Genomic DNA, 22,083 nt, shown 5'->3' on the forward strand with positions numbered 1-22,083 from the left:
CAAACGCTGAATTTATTGCTGTTTACACTGTTATGAAGAGGACTGGAAAGAATACAGATGCCCAGCCACACGCAGTGAAAAATAAGGAAATGATTTGTTCAGGGTGAAACGATTACATAAACGTACAGCAGTACCTAGAAAACAAAACACGTCTTCTCAGAAACACACAAAATGTGCGCCGGTATGCAGTCACATTAGCCTGCCGCAATGGCCGAGCGGTTCTAGGCGCTTCAGTCTGGAACCACGTGATCGCTACGGTCGCAGGTTCGAATCCTGCCTCGGGCATGGATGTGTGTGATACCCTTGGGTTAGTTAGGTTTCAGTAGTTCTAAGTTCTAGGGGACTGATGACCACAGATGTTAGTCCCATAGTGGTCAGAGCCATTTGAACCATTTTTTGGGCAGTCACATTTCTCACAGCAGAAACGCTACAATGTATGTTCGAAAAGATCGCCGTTAAATGGGAACACGCGGTGCAACCTCCAACACCGATCGACTCACTGCTGTCAGTGTTTCTGGTGTTACTACACAACACGCAGCTGCAACATGGGCTCTCATGTTGTCCATTGTTGTTGGAACATACTGATACACCACATTTTTCACATGCCCCTACACCAAAAAGCTCATGGGGGTAAGGTCCGGCGACCGCGCTAGAAATCTCTCAATATGACTGCCCCGTCCTATTCATCTAGTTGGGAATTGTTTGCTCAGTGCATTTCTTGATACCATGGCATCATGCTGATACCACATTATTTGACGTAGGTGAAGAGATAGGTCTTTCATCAGTCCAGGTAAGGTACATCTCAAGAACCGCCCATATTGCCGCCCGTTAAGACTGCTGTCATTGAAATACGGGCCAACGATGTGTTGACCTGCAATGCCATATCATATGTTGGCACACCACTGACGCTGAAGTCCTGCCTGACAAAGCCAATGTGGGGTTTCCGGCGACCACTAGCGCATATCGTGTGAGTTGACGTTCCCACGGTCTGTGAACGTAGCTTCATCGGTAAATATCACCCTTAGCGTGAAGTCAATCCTTGCCGTAGAACCAACTGTAAGTGTTCCAGACGAACTGAAAGTTATTATCTTGTAGCGACACGAGGTACGGGTGTATTTATACCTGTGAAGAATAAGTAGCACTCTTGTTCGAGGAATTCTCGCCAGTCTCTTCATTCCACAAGCACTGGCATGAGGGATTACTGCAGCGGCCGCCAGAATCGCTACTTCTGCTGCCTCAAGTGTTACTCTTTTGCTACGAATACATGTCCATGGAGACACGTGTCGTGTTGCGAGAAGCTTTCTAACAATATTCGTAAAGATAAGTCGTTTCGGATGATGTCTATTAGTGTAAGGATGGCCAAACAGTTATGCCGCTCGTGTGCCATTTTGGTGTAGAACTCCGTAAAGTTAACATGTCAGCCATTTCTTCATTTGTGAAAACCACTTCCAATGCGTAAAACGGACGGATAGGTAAATTAATATCACGTTTACAACAATGATACCAATTACATTGTACAGTTTATCAGCGCCACTTATCTGTACATGAATCTACCTACTTCCAAGAGATCTGTCACATACACAGCTCCGATTGCGGCCCGTTCCAGTACACATCTGAGTAGTGTAATGGCTGAGCGTGTACAGACCGGTACTCTTCCGTAGTGCGTAAGTAGATAAATAAAATATGCAAGAGGAAAACCATAAGTATACATCCATGTTTGTGGCAGGAAACGGTATCATAACTTTGGGCTATCGTGATAACACTGAAAGTAAGATTACCTACACATAGCGTTTACGCGCAACCTGGAGTTCACGTTTACATCTCGGGATTTGCTATAGCGGTGCTTTTTGTTTATTTCAAGTTTCAACTTCTCTTTGCAGTTTCTCTGGATGTTATTGATGTATTGCGATACAACCAACGCCATCCTTTTTGTGATTTTCATGTTATTGATTGCGTAAGAACTAACAAGGGGTGTCCATTGAAGAAACATAAGTGTGCATTGAACCGACTGCTTACTTTTTAGAACATCTCATAGTATTTACTTTCGTGAACACCTGCCTTGCACTCATACCCGTGAAAGATGTTCTTCACCATGTTTTGTTGATCCAGAGATGTTTGCTCCGACAGTTTTAAGTGTGCCACCCTGTATACGCCATCTGAAGTTGATCATTAGTCAATGGAACCTGTCAAGTTAACGTAAAAAGGATGTGCTAGTGTGTATTTTATTGTGTATTGTGATGTTAATGACATAAGAATCATCTATGAGAGCCCGCATCTTGTGGTCGTGCGGTAGCGTTCTCGCTTCCCGCGCCCGGGTCCCGGGTTCGATTCCCGGCGGGGTCAGGGAATTTCTCTGCCTCGTGATGGCTGGGTGTTGTGTGTTGTTCTTAGGTTAGTTAGGTTTAAGTAGTTCTAAGTTCTAGGGGACTAATGACCGTAGATGTTAAGTCTCATAGTGCTCAGAGCCATTTGAACCATCTATGAGTGCTACATATACGAATATGACCATGTGCACAAGGTGCTTTTTGACTGTAAATGTTTTATTTCTGACAAATCTTCGTATAGCGTGCGACATTTTGGTCCGTTAACATGACGAGGTTCCAACTCACAATGAACACGTTTTGTAACAAATATTTCGAAGACCTGAAGATGACATCAAAGTCTGCTGAAACTGGTTGTTGATGATAAAGAAATCTGGGCGTTTGAAAGCTTTTCACGAAGTAAAACAGATCATTTCTTCAGATTTCTCTACATGAGGAAATAGGTACTCCTCCTGTAAGATGATGAAGTATTAGTTTCCTCTACACTTAAGTCTTCTCTGACGTAAAGGCACTGGATGGGTGGTCTCTATAGTGGCAGGGCTGCGTTGAGGCGTTGGATTCCGGTCAAGATGACGACCAGTGGTGGCTCAAGAAAAGAGCATTAACAGCCAAAAATTTTACGAAGATCGTACTGAAAGTAGTGTGCAACAATTTTTAAATTTATTAATACTTCTCTTTTTTTAGAGGAACCAAGTACATCATCCTAATCTACAGAATCTCCTGTCAGTTGATCTCCATTTCTTTGCATATATTTCTCATTGTTCGGCAAGTTTGAAAATATCCTTACGATAGAACTACGCTCCAGCGGGATGAGAGCCTTGAGTATCCTCCACTGTCTTGTAGTGTTTGCCTCGCATTTCTTCCTTTTTCAGCTTTCGTCGCTTGTCACAATACTCGTCAAAACAATCGTCATCTCCCTTTTGAAATCTCTGAAGAAAGTTTTGGCTTATGATTTTCTTCTGAACTTCGTGGCCTGCAGTCAATAAACGTGGGACAAAACGAGCGCAAACTTTTCGATAACCTAAGCTTTGAATCATTTCTTGCAGGGCACTAAGTCATACTACAAGCTTGGCAGCGATTTCATTCGTTATGACTGTCTGTCCTGTCTAATGAGACCACCATCTCTTTCCTTGCTGCGTTCCGTGGGGGCAGTTCACGGCCGATTTCTATGAGGTTCATCGCGGATGCCAGTTTTCCCGTTTTTGAAATGCTTCACACACATGCAGACATTTCCATAGGCAAGTTGAAGTCTGAGGTGAATTTCAGCAGCAGATTTTCTCTCTTTAACTAGGACAGAATGCTGTCGAAACAAACGCTGATGCCCGCCATTTTTGAATATTGCCTGTGGTCTCGTGGTACACAGAATGAAGTCACACTATGAAAACATGTGGTGTAAGGTCTGTAGATTGAGACCCTACTAGTGACCTTGTTGGAATTTGAATTTTAGAAATGGGTTACTCCCGTCTTTCAGTATGACTTTCGTATTAGAAAACAAGCCACAGCAATCGTAGCATCATTCGTAGTGCAACGCACCCTTAATATTCTTTGACGCGGCGAATACGGCTGTGCTTGATGCGAAAGACGGCTAGCGGCTGGGTCGGAATGCTTACATATGACGTCCGCAGTAACAAGTGCAACGTCTTAGCTCAAATGACTCTGAGCACTATGAGACTTAACATCTGAGGTAGTCAGTCCCCTAGAACTTAGAACTACTTAAACCTAACTACCTAAGGACATCATACACATCTATGCCTGAGGCAGGATTCGAACCTGCGACCGTAGCGGTCGCGCGGTTCCGGACTGAAGCACCTAGAATCGCTCGGTCATAACGGCCGGCCTGCAACGTCTTGTTACGACTCCGCAAATCACGAGGAGAACAGGGCAAGTGCCACCACCCGATTTATCACAAACTTCGCTCAACGAAAGAGCAGTCAACATAAGCGCACACGCGTCTCGGCTTCTCAGTGGGTATCCGACTGTTTCTGAAAAAAAAAAAAAAACTGTCAACGTTTTCAAGGCATGTTCGAGATACTTTATGTGCCTATTACCGCGGAATAGCCTCAGACGAAATGGTCGCTCTGTGGTTAGCTTCGCAACTTCTTAATTCTGGACCAAATGTTCGAATTGCGATTACTCTGTTTTACTTATTTTATTCTTATTTTTTCATTTATCTACCCACGTTCATACAAGTTTACTACACAAGTGTTTCTTATCATATTAGGGAAAACAAGGGCGTTATATTAACTGTAAAATTACAACTGGATTTCACTATAAGTGTCACACATTTATAATATATGTCTGCCTTATATGGTATGTTGAGGGGTTACAACCTGTTAAATTCTCGTAATCTAATATTTCATTCTCATATCAATTCTTACATTAATTCTTATATTTTATTCATTTGTTTATTCTTCTTTCTTTTGGATGATACCGATCGTAGAAACATTCGAAACATACATATTCTGAACACCACGAGCATTGCACAAAGCCAGATTTGCCGCAGCGACGTTTCTTCGTGTGAGTCTCACTCGGGAAAGAAACTTCGTTAAAAATGGTGAAGCATTCGCATGTTCACAAATAATTTTGTGACGAATCTTGCATAACGAAACACTTTTTTGAAAACTGGAGCTTGCAATTGATTATGAATCAAGGTACACTACAGGAATTACACCGAAAACAATTTAAGTTTATTTTTACATTTTTTTAAAAATCTTTCATCTGACATACAATTAGCAGACAAATAACTGTTATATCAATATTCAAAGGGAGACGTTTCTGTGGTAATCTTTTATAGACATGGGTATATAACTGATAAACACTAATAAAAGTAATAATCAGGTTTCGAAGATGGGGCACAACATGAAGAGGCTGTGGGGCTAACCAGTGTGCTACCATTTCGCCTGAGGATACGGCACGATAAAAGGCACACAAAGTACCTGGAAAACACATCGAAAACTTTGCGAGTCGCTCTTTCAAAAACGGTCGAGTGTCTACTGATAAACCGAGACAAGTATTCGATTATTTTGACCCCTCTGCCTCGAAGCGAAGTTTCAGCGAAATCGGGTGATGGCAGTTGCCGTGCTCTCCTCGTCAGCGCATGGCGCGCCAGTACATGCGGGCATCCCCGGCGATTCTTGCAGCGGAAAACAGCCCCCAGGCGTGGCGTCCGCCATTGCGAGCAGAGACATACAACATCAGTTTGCCTGCATAAGTGCGGGACATGGAATGACTGCACCGTTCCGGTCACGAACGACTCGCCTCCAGAGCTGAAGGTTGACTGCGGCTGAAGTGAGCCCCAAGGTGTCCCGCCTTCTGGAAAGCGTTAAGTCGATGAGAGCGGACATACTACCAGCAGTGGACATTTTTTTGGGAAATTTGTGGTAAATTCTATGGGACCAAACGGCTGAAGTCATCGGTCCCTAAGTTTACACACTACTTAATCTAACTTTAACTTACGGTCTACATCTACATCTACATGATTACTCTACAATTCACATTTAAGTGCTTGGCAGAGGGTTCATCGAACCACAATCATACTATCTCTCTACCATTTCACTCCCGAACAGCGCGCGGGAAAAACGAACACCTAAATCTTTCTCTTCGAGCTCTGATTTCTCTTATTTTATTTTAATGATCATTCCTACCTATGTAGGTTGGGCTCAACAAAATATTTTCGCATTCGGAAGAGAAAGTTGGTGAATGAAATTTTGTAAATAGATCTCGCCGCGACGGAAAACGTCTTTGCTTTAATGACTTCCATCCCAACTCGCGTATCATATCTGTCACACTCTCTCTTATTACGTGATAATACAAAATGAGCTACCCTTTTTTGCACCCTTTCGATGTCCTCCGTCAATCCCACCTGGTAAGGATCCCACACCGCGCAGCAATATTCTAACAGAGGACGAACGAGTTTAGTGTAAGCTGTCTCTTTAGTGGACTTGTTGCATCTTCTAAGTGTCCTGCCAATGAAACGCAACCTTTGGCTCGCTTTCCCCACAATATTATCTATGTGGTCTTTCCAACTGAAGTTGTTCGTAATTTTTACACCCAGGTACTTAGTTGAATTGACAGCCTTGAGAATTGTACTATTTATCGAGTAATCGAATTCCAACGGATTTGTTTTGGAACTCATGTGGATCACCTCACACTTTTCGTTATTTAGCGTCAACTGCCACCTGCCACACCATACAGCAATATTTTCTAAATCGCTTTGCAACTGATACTGGTCTTCGGATGACCTTACTAGACGGTAAATTACAGCATTATCTGCGAACAACCTAAGAGAACTGCTCAGATTGTCACCCAGGTCATTTATATAGATCAAGAACAGCACAGGTCCCAGGACGCTTCCCTGGGGAACACCTGATATCACTTCAGTTTTACTCAATGATTCGCCGTCTATTACTACGAACTACGGTAAGGACAACACACACATCCATGCCCGAGGGTGAACTCGAACCTTCGACGGGGGCAGGCGCGCGAACCGTGACAAGACGCAAGACGTCAGAGACCGCACGGCCACCCCGCGCGACCCAGCAGTGGACTCTTCGGTAGTGGAGCCAATCGCTCCTTAGCTTGTGTGTTCGTCCCCCTGTAGATGTGCTGCCAGGCAGATGCCAAATGCTAAAAAGGATTATACAGCTTCAATGCCTACTTGGTATGCCGCTCTATCTGTTCCAACCACGCACGCCAAACCAAGGCGGCGGCCAGCACTTAATTCCAGCTTGAGCAACTTTTACATATGTTAACCTCCAAACATCAAATATACGTAATTACGGGCTTTGACTTATAAATGACCTTGCTTGGTGTTACAACATGCACATGCCCGGATTTTAAAATCACTTTCATTTAGGTTTAGCCATTGAAGCCGGGATACGTCCCTGAATGGCAATCAAGACTGCTGCGCGCTACCTGAATTACGTTTGCATACGTGCTTTATGAGTCATCACATGAAGGTTCATTTCGCCTTTTCATTTTCCATTCGCGGATGATGCATGGAAAGAGAGATTCAACCTCTTGATATAACGCTGCGGTGACAGAAGTCATGGGGTAGCAATACGCACATATACAAATGACGGTAGTATAGCGTACACAAGGTATGAAAGGGCAGTGCGTTGGCGGAGCGACCTTATTAAGGACGCACGACTGGAATTAACAGCCTTCGAACGCGGAATAGTAGTAGGAACCAGATTCATGGGACTTTCAATTTTGGAAATCGTTAAGGAATTAAATATTCTGAGATGCACAGTGTCAAGAGTCTGAAGAGAATGCCAGATTGCAGGCATTACTTCTCACCACGAAGAATCCAGTGGCCGAGGGGCTTCACTTAACCACACTGAGCAGCAGCGTAGAGTTGTCAAAGCTTAAAGAGAAGCAAAAATGCTTCAAATAACCGCAGAAGTCAATGTGGGACGTACGACGAAAGCATCCTTTAGGCAGTGCGATGAAATTTGGCATTAATGGGCTATGCCGCGATTCCCCTGGGCTCATGACTGTATCAGTTGGACCCTAGACTACTGGAAAACTATGGCCTGGTCAGACGAGTCCCGATTTTAGTTGGCAAGAGCTGATCGTAGGTATCGATTGTAGCACAGACCCCTCGAAGCCATGGACCCAGGAAGTCAACAAGGCACTGTACAAGCCGGTGATGGCTCCACAATGGTGTGGGCCGCGTTTACATGGAACGGACTGGATCCTCTGGCGCAACTGAACCGATCATTGTCTGGAAATGGTTATTTTCGGCTGTTGGAGACCATATGCAGCCATTCATGGACTTTATGTTCCCAAGCAACGATGTACCATGTCGCCAGGCCACAACTTTTCGCACATGGTTTGAAGAACTTTCTGTACAACTCGAGGGGACAATGTGGTCACCCAGATCGCCCGATATGAATCCCATGGAATATTTATGGGAGATAATAGAGAGGTCAGTTCTTGTACAAAATCCAGCATCAGCAACTTTATCGAAATACTGGATTGCCATAGAGGCAGCAGGGGCCTTATAATTACTTGTTAGTGTATTATATTGTATGGTACTGGGGACCTAGAAACGACGGAGAGGCTTCGCTTCGTCCCCGCAGTAGCCCTCAGTGGTACACAACCTCACAACAGGCTACAGCATTGTGGTGCCGTTCGGTCCCTATTGGAGTCTCCCCCCCCCTCCCCCGCCCCCCCCCCTTCCCACCCAGGAACATCTCACACCAGACGATTGCAACCTCAATGTTTCTCAATGTTTGCGTGGTAGAGTAATAATGGTATACGCGTACGTGAAGATAGTGTCGACATGGTGTAACTGAGGCGGAATAAGGGGAACCAGCCAGCATTCGCGGAGGCAGAGCGAAAATCGCCTTAAGAACCATCCACAGACTGATCAATACACCGGATCTCTACATTATCCGCCGAGCGGATTCGTGCCGTGGACAGGCACGCCTTCCCTACCGAAAAGCAGTGCGTTAGACCGAACAGCTAACTGGGTGGGCTAACTACTTGTTAAGTCCACGCCATATCGAGTTGCTTAACTAAGCCGGGCAAAAGGAGGTCCGGCACGATATTAGGAGGTATCCCATGACTTTGATTACCCGATCTCTGCCTTTCCTTAGAGTTTTTAACCTCTTCAGCTATCTCAGGTTCCATGGAAATTGTTCCCTGATGCCTTAACACATGTCCCATCATTCTGTCCCTTCTTATCAGTGTTTTCCTTATATTCCTTTCCTCGCCGATTCCTCATTCCTTATATTGTAAGTCCACGTAATTTATAACATACTTCTGTAGCACCAGAGCTCAAACGCTTCGGTTCTCTTCTGTTCCGGATTTCCCACAGTCTACGATTCATTTTTATTCAGTGCTGTGCTCCAGACATGTATTCTCAGAAATGTCTTCGTCAAATTGAGGCCATTTTTTTTTTGTAGTCCTACTTTCGCTAGGAATGTGCTCTTTGGCTGTGCTACTCTGCTTTTTGTGTCTTCTTTGCGTCATTCGCCATACGCTATTTTGCTTCCGACGTAGCAAGATTCCTTCACTTCTTCTTCGAGGTCCGAAATTCTGATGTTAAGTTTATCGTTCAGCTCATTTCGGCTACGCCTAATTACTTTCGTTTTTCTTCAGTTTACACTCAGTACATACTGTGTTCCCTCTAAATTGCTCATTCAGTTCAAAAGATTCTCACCCTAAGTAAATATTATTTATTCTTCTAATTATCTCTATTCCTCCTGGTAATTCCGTAAGGCTTCTAGATCCGAGACCAATGGCAAAGATTTGGTCCAACGAGCCTTTCATAAGCGGCAACCTTCATCGGTGAATTATCCTACTTTGGGATTAGTCCAACAAATCTATCTGTGCTTTCCCACAGCTAATTTTGAGTGTACCTTTTCATCTAGTTGCGCGTTTCACGTTTTATTTAAGCATATTAGGGGACAGCTTTGCATCAGAAGCTAATGAACTGCGAGCCTTCCCACATTTGGCAATACTTTTTAGCTGTCTGTCTTCAATCTACACGACCGCGGCGTCTGCGCACAGTCTTTGGGACCTAAAAATTTTGTCTGCCTGGTCGTTTACGTACAGGTTGGTTATAATTAAACTTTCGCTACTTGAGAGGGTCCACGTGAAAACCTAGTCATTGTAGAACAAAGAAACTTTGTGTGAACACGTGTAAAAGTGACAAATGAACCATTGAAAGAAACACATTTTCATTTCCACCTTAGAGAGAAACATTTGTTAACTGCGTGTCATGTTCGCACACAGGTTACAAACGTTGCTCAATGTGACGGCCGTCAGCATCCACAACGGCCTGGAACCGCACTAGGGATAGCATTTCATGACTGTTAGCAGCACACATCGAATGGTGGACCATGGAATGTTCAGCTGTCGTAACACAGCTCGCGCACTGTTTGAAGATCGCACACTGCGTACAGCATTCTCACCCATGGAAACAGTAAATTACTCAGCAATTTGTGACGCAATTCCAAAATCGCCATTTAATTCGAACTTTGGAATCGTGCCGAAACAGGATCTCTCAGAATTTCTTTACTGCATCGATACTCGCGGAGAACAGCAGCACTATTGCTGTTGTTTTGATAAAACCGCTTTACGAGTAACGCTATGTTCACCTCGTGCAGATCTATATTGGCTGTCTGAAATTGTAGTGCACACTGATGCTTGTGTTTTAGTTCACCGTTGCTGTACCAGTACCTGCGGCTAAAGACAAGTCATGACACTAACATTACGAACATCGTAAATCCTGCAGCACACAGTTTGAACGTCATTCCCATAAAGTTAGGTACCCATACGGTAAATAGTTTTCCGCGTACACTGCCTGAAGTACCGAAAGGTTACTTATAAGCACCCTGTATACAGCGAATAAATAACTGCCTTATCCTCTTCCTAGATTACGCCGGAAGGAGGTATCATTTCTCATAATGTCTTCTCATTAAGAAGGACGTCGTAGAAAATCTCAGAAGGAAAACTCCTCATCGCACACCTCTCAGATTACGTGATAAGATGGCGCAGTGGATGCCCCGTCAAAAGCTGAACATGAAAACAAGCATGAAAGCAGGAAGAAGGTGTACTTAACTGTGAATAAGAAATCGAAACAGAAACAGTGAACGGTCCAAAAGGAAGAAGGGCGATGAGAAGTACATTAAACTGCTAAGTTGTCGTGGGTAAGTGGTCATGGCGTTGGACTGCCACGCGGGCGTGCAGTGTTTAAAACTCCCTCGACTTATTACTTTTCTTTTTCCCACAACATTATGAACTGTCCGACTTGTTATTGAAATGCCTTTTCTCCTCTGTAGTCTTTGCAGTTGTCATACTACTCATTGGCTATAGAATATGAGTCATGTGGTAAAAATACGTTACGGTCGCAAGTAAATGTGATGAATAGCGAGAGCAGGCGAGGTACCACATAGACGTTTTACAGAAATGAAAACAACAAATAAACTTTGAGTGAACTATGTCATAAAAAAGGAATTCAAGAGTCAAAACTTCCAAAAAGGAACGCAACTTCAAAAACTTTAGAAACACATGTTTTTGACAGAGTACAGAGAAACTGTGTGAATGTGAAACTGTTGCGGTCATTTGTTGCCGCTTATGTGACAAAATGTGTTCATCATTTTCTTGGGAGAGATCACTTTCACTTTCATACGAACCCTTATATCGGGCAAGGAGGCAGCTCTCATTCGCTTACCTGCCGTACAAATTAGGTGCGTCGATAAGAGATTCCTAGCACATAACACACGTACTGTCACTAATGCCGTGTATGACAGGCCAGGCGTGTTTTGCTGTGGAGGATTCGGTTGACTTTTCGCCTTGTCATCAAATGTTTGCGGATCCCATTCGAAAGCCACGTCCTTTCGTCTGCTAATAGAGTAGTTGTGCAGAATCAGCTAAGCGAACAGTGGGGGGGAATTGGCACGAGTTGTGTTTGAACACAGTCCTACACGTTAACTACTGAACCAGTACGTCGTGTCATTTCGCTTCTGATATATACTGCATTTCCTGATCTTGGACAGTTCACTGTTTATTTTATTTTATTTTATTTATTTATTTATTTATTTTTGTTTCACAGTCCAGTAACCCTTCTTCCTGTTTTCTTGCTTGATCTGTGTTCAGTTTTTTACGGGCTGTCCACTCGGCTCTCTTACCACTATATCTTAGGGGTTTCTGATGGGGAGTTTCCCTTGTCAGCAGGAAAGTATTAAATCGAATCACATACCTGCTCCGACGTTACGCAAGTAAGCGTTTTGTGAGTTAGTCGTCTGTACAGGAGCATTAAACCAGCCAGCACACAACATTGGAAGTTATGTTCAATAAATCAATGGCATATTGGTGTCAGTGAGATAGGTCTATTGTTCTTTGTGTCCTGAGCTATTGACTTCTATGCAACAGGCAAAGATATCCCAAACTGTAATAAAGCATTAACCTCACACTTTAACTTGAACTAATGCCAAAATGGCACGATGTGAGACACTCTATACAGTTTTTTATGACTACATTCTTCGATAAATATTTCCGCGATGTACAGATCGATGAACGTATTCGTTTCTCATTATATATAGTGGTCAGAAACAGTCTGAAAACTTGTGAGAGTGTTGCCGGGTAGGTTGTGCTCAAAAATAACTGAAGAAAAAACTTCGATACGTTGCGCTTTTTATGAGTTAATTAGCATTGAAGTTAACCAATCATGCCGCTGTGCGTGCAAATTCTAGTGGCCCACCGGATATAATAAGTGTCAGTTGTTATCGTAGCATAGACGATAGCACACGAGACTGCTTATCCTTTGGCTAGGATTCGAGTCTTGCTACCATTCCATGCCCAGTTTTTGTATCACGCTATTGTACTGTTTGGCGACATCATCTCTGACGGAGCACTTGAATTTGCATGTACAACGGCCTGATTGGCTAACTTCAATGTTAATTAAATCGAGAACGGCGGCATGTATCGAATTTTTTCTTAACAATTATCGCTGAGCACAGCCTACCCTGCAAGCGCCTTACAAACTTCTCACACTGTTTCTCACCACTTAGTATATTTAATAAGAAACGAAAATGAAATGATTATGAGGCATTATTGGCCGAGAGACCGCATTTGGGGTTCTTGGGCCACGTGGTGGAAGTCTTTATGTGACGCGACTTCAGTGACTTAATCTATGAAGATAAGATGAAACTGTTAGGAAAACATTGAAACCTAGAGCCCGAGCGAGGAAAATCTTCGACACAGCCGAAAATCGAACCCAGGACCGCGGGATCTTCAGGCAGCGACGATAACCGCTAGACCACGAACTGTGGATACGGGAAACAAAAGTGGATAACTCGTCCAAAGTCCTTTAACCAAAAATGGCACTTGTTTATAGCTGTATCTGTGCTTGTTTTTTCATGTCCCATGTTTTCTTCGATTTTATCCATCCTGACATGATACATATGTCCGAAGGTCAGAAGGACGCACAGATCACACTCGTCCATAAGAACGGCAGCAGAAGTGATCCACTGAATTACTGTTCAATATTCTTGATATCCATTCGTTGTAGAATCTTAGAACAAATTTTGAGCTGAAATGTAATGAAGTGTCTTGAACAGGACGACCTCTTCCATGTCATACAGTATGGATTCCGAAACCATCCATCATATGATATTCAACTCCATTTTTCTCAAATGCCATCATCAAACCTATGGAACAACTCAGTAAGATTAAAGCAGTGTTTCTTGATTGATTATTATCAAAAGTGTGGTTGTATGGAACATCAAGAGAAGAATGTGACTTGATTGAGATAGGACGCATCACATTATCTTAGATGGAGAGTTTTCGCCATGTGTAGAGATAATTTCGGGTGCGCCCCAGCGAAGTATTTTGCGACCAAATTGCATATTAATGCCCAATGGCTTCGTTGCAGTGGTTCGCCGGTTTCTGTGAGATCACCGAAGTTTGTAGCTGTAGGGTTTGACTAGCACTTGGATGGGTCTGCCATACGCCGTTGGCAAGAGGGGTGCTCTCAGCCCTTTTGAGGCCGATTGAGAAGCTACTAGATTGAAAAATTGCAGCTCTGGTCACTAAAACTGACAACGCGGAAGCGAGAGCCTCAGCCCTTTGAGGCTGATTGAGAAGCTACTAGACTGAAAAATTGCAGCTCTGATCACTAAAACTGACAACACGGAAGCAAGAGCGGAGTTCTGACCACATGCCCCACCATTTCCACATCCAGTGACGCCTGGCGACTGAGGATGGCTCGGCGGTCGATTGGTGCCGACGGACTTGTTTATAGTATATATAAAACTGTGCTCGTTTTTCCATGTCCCATGTTTTCTTCGAATTTATCCATGCTGAGATGTCTCTTCGGAGGCCGGCCGGTGTGGCCGTGCGGTTCTAGGCGCTTCAGTCTGGAACCGCGTGACCGCTACGGTCGCTGGTTCGAATCCTGCCTCGGGCATGGATGTGTGTGATGTCCTTAGGTTAGTTAGGTTTAAGTAGTTCTAAGTTCTAGCGGACTGATGACCACAGATGTTAAGTCCCATACTGCTCAGAGCCATTTGAACCTTTTTTTTTTTTTTTTTGTCTTTTCGGACGAAGTTCAGTTTTTGTATATTAACGACCCTGCTGTCAATAATAACCTCAGACATTTAGCAGACGTTGCAGTTATCTGTAATGATATCGTGTCTGAAAACAGATCGAAATAAATTCGCTGAATGTGAATGACTTGGGATCAGCTGTATTAGGTACAGTTGTTATACTTGTGGTGAAACATGAAAATTTGTGCCGGACGGGGATTCGAACCAGGATTTCCAGGTTATCACGAGTGGTCTCAGGCTACCCGTGCACTGCCCGGGGCGATCCAACCTCCTGTGTCTACATCCCTACACCTTTGAGGTAGAACATTTGTACCTAATGCAGCTGACGCCTACTTACGCGCATTCAGCGAATTTATTTCGGCCTAATTACGAACGGCTCTCTGTTATCATCAACGTAAATATGTCTGACGCAAACTGTGCAAATATTTAGTCAGACCTGGAGAAGAATTCTAGCTGGTGCAAAGAGAATCACTTGCTTTAAAGATTCAGAAACATAAAATGTTGCAATTCACAAAAAGAAAAAATGTAGTATCCTATTACTACGATATCAGTAGGACGAAACATTAATCAGTCAATTCATATAAGTAAGAGGATGTAACAATTTTCGGGGACATGAAGTGGAACCAGCAAACAGGCTCAACCGTAGACGAAGCAGGTGGCAGACTTCGGTTCATTGGTAGAATGGTAGGAAAATGCAGTCTACACTGCAGCCTGTTTGCAAAACACTCGTGCGCCCGTCTTAGAATATTGGTCAAGCGTTTCGAATCCTTATCAGATATGACTGACTACGGACATTGAACAAATAAAAAGAATGGAAGCACGAATGATGACAAGTATGTCTGACCCATAGGAGAGTGTTACATAGATGCTGAAGAAACTGATGTGGCAGACAGTTGAAAACAGATTTAAATTATCCCGAAAAAGCCTGCTTGCAAGGTTTCGATAACCAGTTCTAGGTGATGAATCTAGGTATAAACTACAGCTCATATATTTCCCATAGGAATCACAAAAACACGATTAGTGTAATTACAGTGCACACAAAGGCGCTTATGCAGTCATTCTTTCCGCCTTCCGTACAGGAAAGTGCTCTAATTTCTGGTACAACAGGAAGTACCCTCTGCCATGCACTTCGCAGTAGCTTACAGAACATAGATTTAGATGTAGTTGCAGATGCAGAAGAACTTCAACCTCTACACAAAAACAAGACATTTCACATACAAACTGAAAGGGTATTTATCCAAAAAGAAAAACACGTAATACTCAGTGGAGGTAGAACAACAGTCAACCATTTGCAAAATACAGGTTTACTAAACCTCGACCATGGTTTTGGAAGTTTTAAAACTGTTTTCTTCGGATGACATGCTATCTACTAACAAATATTACGACATTGTATGTAGAACGGATAGTGTAAATACTTTGCTATTTTTACCTGAGACTGTAAGCTCTTTATTTGCTATATGACTTCAACGGCATGCCTTGTAACCATCCCCCCCTTTTAAAGTTCTTAATTAATGTGTTTATTCCAGTAATAAATACGTACTTGTGCCTCCACTCTTCAGCTAGTCGGCGCATGTCACTTGTTCTGTATGTGGCATACTTACGCTCCTTGAGATCCGAGGCCACGTTTTATATTTAATGTCTTATGTACACAGATCTGTCAAGTGGCACACTACATGTTGTCGGATCCAGGGTCAAATGTGATATTTTAAAAAGATTTAAGACAAAGCTCTACAGTAGAGAGCTACTGCTTTTGAATCATATATTTTAAATGGTGATTAAGTGGGGGCGACGCACATGTACCAGAAAGACTCAACGAGTCCCATGTTGGATATACATAATGTGATTCTACGTGAGCATGCTTCACTAAACTTTTTTGTAAACGTTTCCTGTAGTTATGTTTATTGTAACGACGCCACATCTCTTCTACATAAAATGTCGTAATATTTGTTAATCGTGTAATATGTTCTGCAGAAGACAGTTTTAAAACTGTTGAAACCATGGTAAAGGCTTAAGAAACCTATATTTTGCAGCTAGTTGGCTGTTGTTTCCAAACCATTGAAGCTCTTGCACGCGTAGTGGCTGAAGAGCAGGCATGTTCAGAATCTAAGATATCATTCATTTTGGGCTGTCTGGGATACCTGTATTTCTTACGTTCACCGATCTTGCATGGGAAAAGTTCATCTTCTTCTTTTTCTTCGTAGCACGTGTCCGGTGATCGACAGCTGCTTGCAACATCCGCACGCTGCTCCGGTAGCCAGAACTGGCAAGTCTTGCACGGACGTCTTTTTCTGCTTGCAGAGGTTCTGCTGCGTATGGCGTGCGTCGGCATCTGCGGCTCCGACGTCCACTACCTGACACACGGCAGGATCGGCGACAACGCGGTCGAAGTGCCCATGACGATCGGCCACGAAGCTTCAGGGGTCGTCGCCAAAGTGGGGCCCGGAGTAAAGCATCTCAAAGTGGGTCAGTGCCACACGTTTGGAAATTTTTATTTTGCCACGACACGTGCGACAGAAACTTTAAATTACAAATTTAATAAAGTACAAGTATCTGTCGTCCGAATGATAAACCTGGTTGTCCTACTATGGGAGGCCACAATGCTGTGGTCGCTGATTTACTTCAAACTTTGTACACCTTTAGTAGGCCATTAAAACAATATAATGTGAAAGTAGTAAGGTGCACTACTCTGCCAATTCCGAGAAAATCGCAAGAGAAGTTTTACACTTATATTATGTGACTGATGTATCTGTGCGTAGGGGCCCCATGATAGAGATCTTGGTGCTCAAGTGATGCCGCACGGTAGCTCAGCATGTGCAGTTAGAGGTTTAGGTGCCCTCTGTAATAAAGAGAACTGAGTGAATGGATCAACTATGAACTTGAACGTGTGTCATGGGACGTCCGCCCCGAAAGACGAACGTGTATGAGGCGACGGTTCGACTCCTGCTCAAACCGTAAATTTTGTGATATTCAAAAAATTTGCACCTACACTATTCGTTCTCGTTACATTAGCTACGTCTCAGCGCTACGCAGGTTAACTGCCAAATCGGGTCTGTCTCTATGTCTACTGCTCGATGTTTTCAGGTACAAAGTAGTTCCGAGTACCTTACCAGTCTGCATATATAAGGGATTTAGCAAATCACGACAAACATACATTTTTAGGAAACCTCTATGCGTTTCTTCATTTACGTATCGATATTTATAAATATGTTTGGTCTAATAATTACATTTAATTTAAAATAGTAAGCCGTCAAATAACATGAAGTTCACTAAAACTTCATGCAAATACACATGGTTTTTAAAATTATATTATCATTGAATGTCATATAAATTAAATACTATGACAAGTGATGAAGAAATATAGATTAAAAATTAAGTTTGAGCAGAGGCAAACGGTCGCTTCATACACTGTCGTCTTACAAAGCTCGAACGCTAACCGCTTCACCAGCATGAAGTCTAACGTCCAGCCCCTGCGCACAGATACATGTTACATAATAGACGCGTAAAACTTCTCTTGCGATTTTCCCGAAATTACCAGAGAAGTGCATCTTACTGCTAACACATTATGTTGTTTTATGGCCTACTAAAGATGTACAAAGTCTGAAGTAAATCTGTGATCCCAGCGTCGTGCCCCCCCCCCCCCCCCCCCCCTTTGTTAGAGTATGACTTGCAAATTTGTCCCTTGCACTGGTAAACGTTTTTTGAGGACGAGTTTCTTCTTCTACAGCATTTCTTAATTTCTCTTCGAATATCTTTCGCTTCCAATCAGGTACGTCGTAGAAAAGATACTTGACAGACTCAGAAATTTGTAGTAAAAAAAACGAATTTTGGTATCCAGGTATCCTGTGTGGGGAGACTGATCCAGAAAATTAACATCATTCTCATATTATATGTGTGCCGCTGAAGTTATCTGCCAAAATTTAGTCATAAATTCCTCACCCGGTGTGATGAAATCACGTTGAAACATTAAAAAAATGTACATATTTTTTGTCAAGCAGTATGCCTACTTGAGCTCACGGTTGCTAATTTTGTACCGAAGCTAATTTTTCATGAAGAAGATTACGTTCTACTACAAGCCACACAGCTTGTTTTCGGCTAACATTGCTGCAGCCACGCAGCTATCATCATAGCTCATTGATAGTGCTACAGTGTTGCAAATTTCTCTTCTCACGGACTACTATTAAAGTCTATCAATTTCGATCCAATGTCGTAAGTCGCTTCTCACATTGTACATGTCATATAGAAAAGTTGACTGGTCTTCTAAGTTTTCTCTAAACTCATTTTAAAATATGTTTATTGAAATCATTTTATTTACATTACGGACTTCACTAGCATTAAAACTGACTTCCAAATAAAAGGTAATTGTTTTATTCATAAACTTTGCCTCCTTTTAACTGAAATCTGAACCTCAGCAGACTGAGGGTATGTTGGCTATGTATGTAGAAAACCTTATGAAACGTTCCCCGTTCGTATCATAAAATAGTATAACAATTTCAAATATCTGGTTCAAATAAAAATCACCGTTTTGACTGAGAATGAATGTGGATGTTTTGGTATGCAGATGCACCAAGGTAGGTCTATTATCAGGCAGGTGGAAGATCTTTAAGTGTCAATATTTGTGCAACTTTTAGTTCAACAGTTATATTATTTTTTCTTGACGTAAGTAGCTGCGTAAGGTCGGTATTAATGATTTCTCAACAACAACAAAGAACAAAAGGACAGTCGGCATACCTAAATAGAATGTATTCTCAGTGATTTCTACTAATAGGACATGGAGGAAATCTGTAAAGATGGTATTTAAGCCTGTAGATCTTTCACATGACAATGCAGTGTTAACTTTATCTGTTCTGTGTGTAGCATAAATACTCGAATGTACACTTCCAGGTGACCGAGTCGCCATAGAGCCTGGTGTTCCGTGCCGCAAATGCGACTTCTGTAAACAAGGCACCTACCACCTGTGTCCGGACATCTTCTTCTGTGGTACTCCGCCTCATAACGGAAATCTCTCTCAGTACTACAAACACGCAGCTGATTTCTGTTACAAGTAAGGCTTATAATAATATAATTATGTTTTTGTTTTAAAAACAACTTGTAACTTGGACTGTAGCCTTTCTGACATCCATTTTAACGATCTTGAAGTACAGAACATTGTTTCGCAAGATCGTTCATAAGAATCCATTCAGTTTTCCTGTTCTTGGAAAGATCTCTTCATGAAATATGTGTTATCCATAATGCAAAAATTGCCTGACTCGTTATGGAACATTAGTGATTTCGAAACATGATCTTTAAATGTATGAGCGTCTAAGTGGTCCTTCAAAATGGCTCTGAAGACTATGGGAGTTAACATCTGAGGTCATCAGTCCCCTAGAACTTAGAACTACTTAAACCTAACTAACCTAAGGACATCACACACATCCATGCCCGAGGCAGGATTCGAACCTGCGACCGTAGCGGTCGCGCGGTTCCATACTGAAGCACCTAGAACCGCTCGGCCACAACGGCCACCCAGTGGTCCTTCTTACAGTCCATCTTATCCACATTATCTTTAATAACTGCGAGTAAATTTTCCCTGTAGCTTCAGTTTTACGAAGTCAAAAACGGAAAGATGACGGTGTGCACTGTACCCTAACAAATCTAAGGCGATTTTTCGTCGTTTCTTAACTGAACTCTGGAATCGTTCCACAAAATTCTCTTTTCGTGGTCATTCTTAGACTCGAGACACCTCTCCCCACCATGTGTTAGGTGTCGTGTGAAACATAACATAAAAAAGAGAACGTTTTTCCTACTTCATTACCAATTAACAATTTTCTTCCCACCAACAGTAAAAAGAATTGTAAGTTTCGTATTCATTTCATTTAATAGACTCATGCTCCGAGAATATTTCCTCATTTCTTACAATATTATCACTAAGTCTTTAATCTTTATCTTAAGTCATGATTCCTAGGAGCAACTTCCGCCCCAGGAAATATCAACTAAATTTTTGTATCACAAGAAGTAAAAGCTATGACATTTTCTGATGAAGATGTACTTCTGTCTGAGAAAGCAAATGATTGGAAAGAATAATGCCTTCAAAGGAGATTATAAGAAGAACATCAACAAAAGTAAAATATGGGTAATGGAATGCAGTCGAATTAAACCAGGGCAGTCGAATTAAGCCAGGTGACGCTTCAAATTCAAATGGCTCTGAGCACAATGGGACTTAACATCTTGGGTCATCAGTCCCCTAGAACTTAGAACTACTTAAACCTAACTAACCTAAGGACATCACACATCACCCAGCCATCGCGAGGCAGAGAAAATCCTTGACCCCGCCTTGAATCGAATCCGGGAACCCGGGCGTGGGAAGAGAGAACGCTACCGCACGACCACGAGATGCGGGCAGGTGACGCTTAAGCTTGCGGTTGGACAAGAATATGACACACTAAAAGTAGGCGATGAATGAAAATACACTCCTGGAAATGGAAAAAAGAACACATTGACACCGGTGTGTCAGACCCACCATACTTGCTCCGGACACTGCGAGAGGGCTGTACAAGCAATGATCACACGCACGGCACAGCGGACACACCAGGAACCGCGGTGTCGGCCGTCGAATGGCGCTAGCTGCGCAGCATTTGTGCACCGCCGCCGTCAGTGTCAGCCAGTTTGCCGTGGCATACGGAGCTCCATCGCAATCTTTACCACTGGTCGCATGCCGCGACAGCGTGGACGTGAACCGTATGTGCAGTTGACGGACTTTGAGCGAGGGCGTATAGTGGGCATGCGGGAGGCCGGGTGGACGTACCGCCGAATTGCTCAACACGTGGGGCGTGAGGTCTCCACAGTACATCGATGTTGTCGCCAGTGGTCGGCGGAAGGTGCACGTGCCCGTCGACCTGGGACCGGACCGCAGCGACGCACGGATGCACGCCAAGACCGCAGGATCCTACGCAGTGCCGTAGGGGACCGCACCGCCACTTCCCAGCAAATTAGGGACACTGTTGCTCCTGGGGTATCGGCGAGGGCCATTCGCAACCGTCTCCGTGAAGCTGGGCTACGGTCCGCTCACGCCTCAACATCGTGCAGCCCGCCTCCAGTGGTGTCGCGACAGGCGTGAATGGAGGGACGAATGGAGACGTGTCGGCTTCAGCGATGAGAGTCGCTTCTGCCTTGGTGCCAATGATGGTCGTACGCGTGTTTGGCGCCGTGCAGGTGAGCGCCACAATCAGGACTGCATACGACCGAGGCACACAGGGCCAACACCCGGCATCATGGTGTGGGGAGCGATCTCCTACACTGGCCGTACACCTCTGGTGATCGTCGAGGGGACACTGAATAGTGCACGGTACATCCAAACCGTCATCGAACCCATCGTTCTACCGTTCCTAGACCGGCAAGGGAACTTGCTGTTCCAACAGGACGATGCACGTCCGCATGTATCCCATGCCACCCAACGTGCTCTAGAAGGTGTAAGTCAACTACCCTGGCCAGCAAGATCTCCGGATCTGTCCCACATTGAGCATGTTTGGGACTGGATGAAGCGTCGTCTCACGCGGTCAGCACGTCCAGCACGAACGCTGGTCCAGCTGAGGCGCCAGGTGGAAATGGCATGGCAAGCCGTTCCACAGGACTACATCCAGCATCTCTACGATCGTCTCCATGGGAGAATAGCAGCCTGCATTGCTGCGAAAGGTGGATATACACTGTACTAGTGCCGACATAGTGCA

The 22,083-nt window shown here is 43.6% G+C and overlaps 1 protein-coding gene across 1 annotated transcript in view; it reads left to right on the forward strand.

The window, feature by feature from the left end:
• The window catches only part of LOC126281438 (sorbitol dehydrogenase-like), a 100,326-nt gene that overhangs the window by 25,812 nt on the left and 52,431 nt on the right, over positions 1-22,083 (forward strand). The window contains exons 3-4 of the mRNA XM_049980409.1: positions 16,679-16,843; positions 19,262-19,421. Of these exons, the coding sequence (XP_049836366.1) occupies positions 16,679-16,843; positions 19,262-19,421 (325 nt within the window). The remainder of the gene's footprint in view (positions 1-16,678; positions 16,844-19,261; positions 19,422-22,083) is intronic.

The sequence above is a fragment of the Schistocerca gregaria genome, chromosome 7 (assembly GCF_023897955.1).
Source record: "Schistocerca gregaria isolate iqSchGreg1 chromosome 7, iqSchGreg1.2, whole genome shotgun sequence".
NCBI classification, from domain to species: Eukaryota; Metazoa; Arthropoda; class Insecta; order Orthoptera; family Acrididae; genus Schistocerca; species Schistocerca gregaria.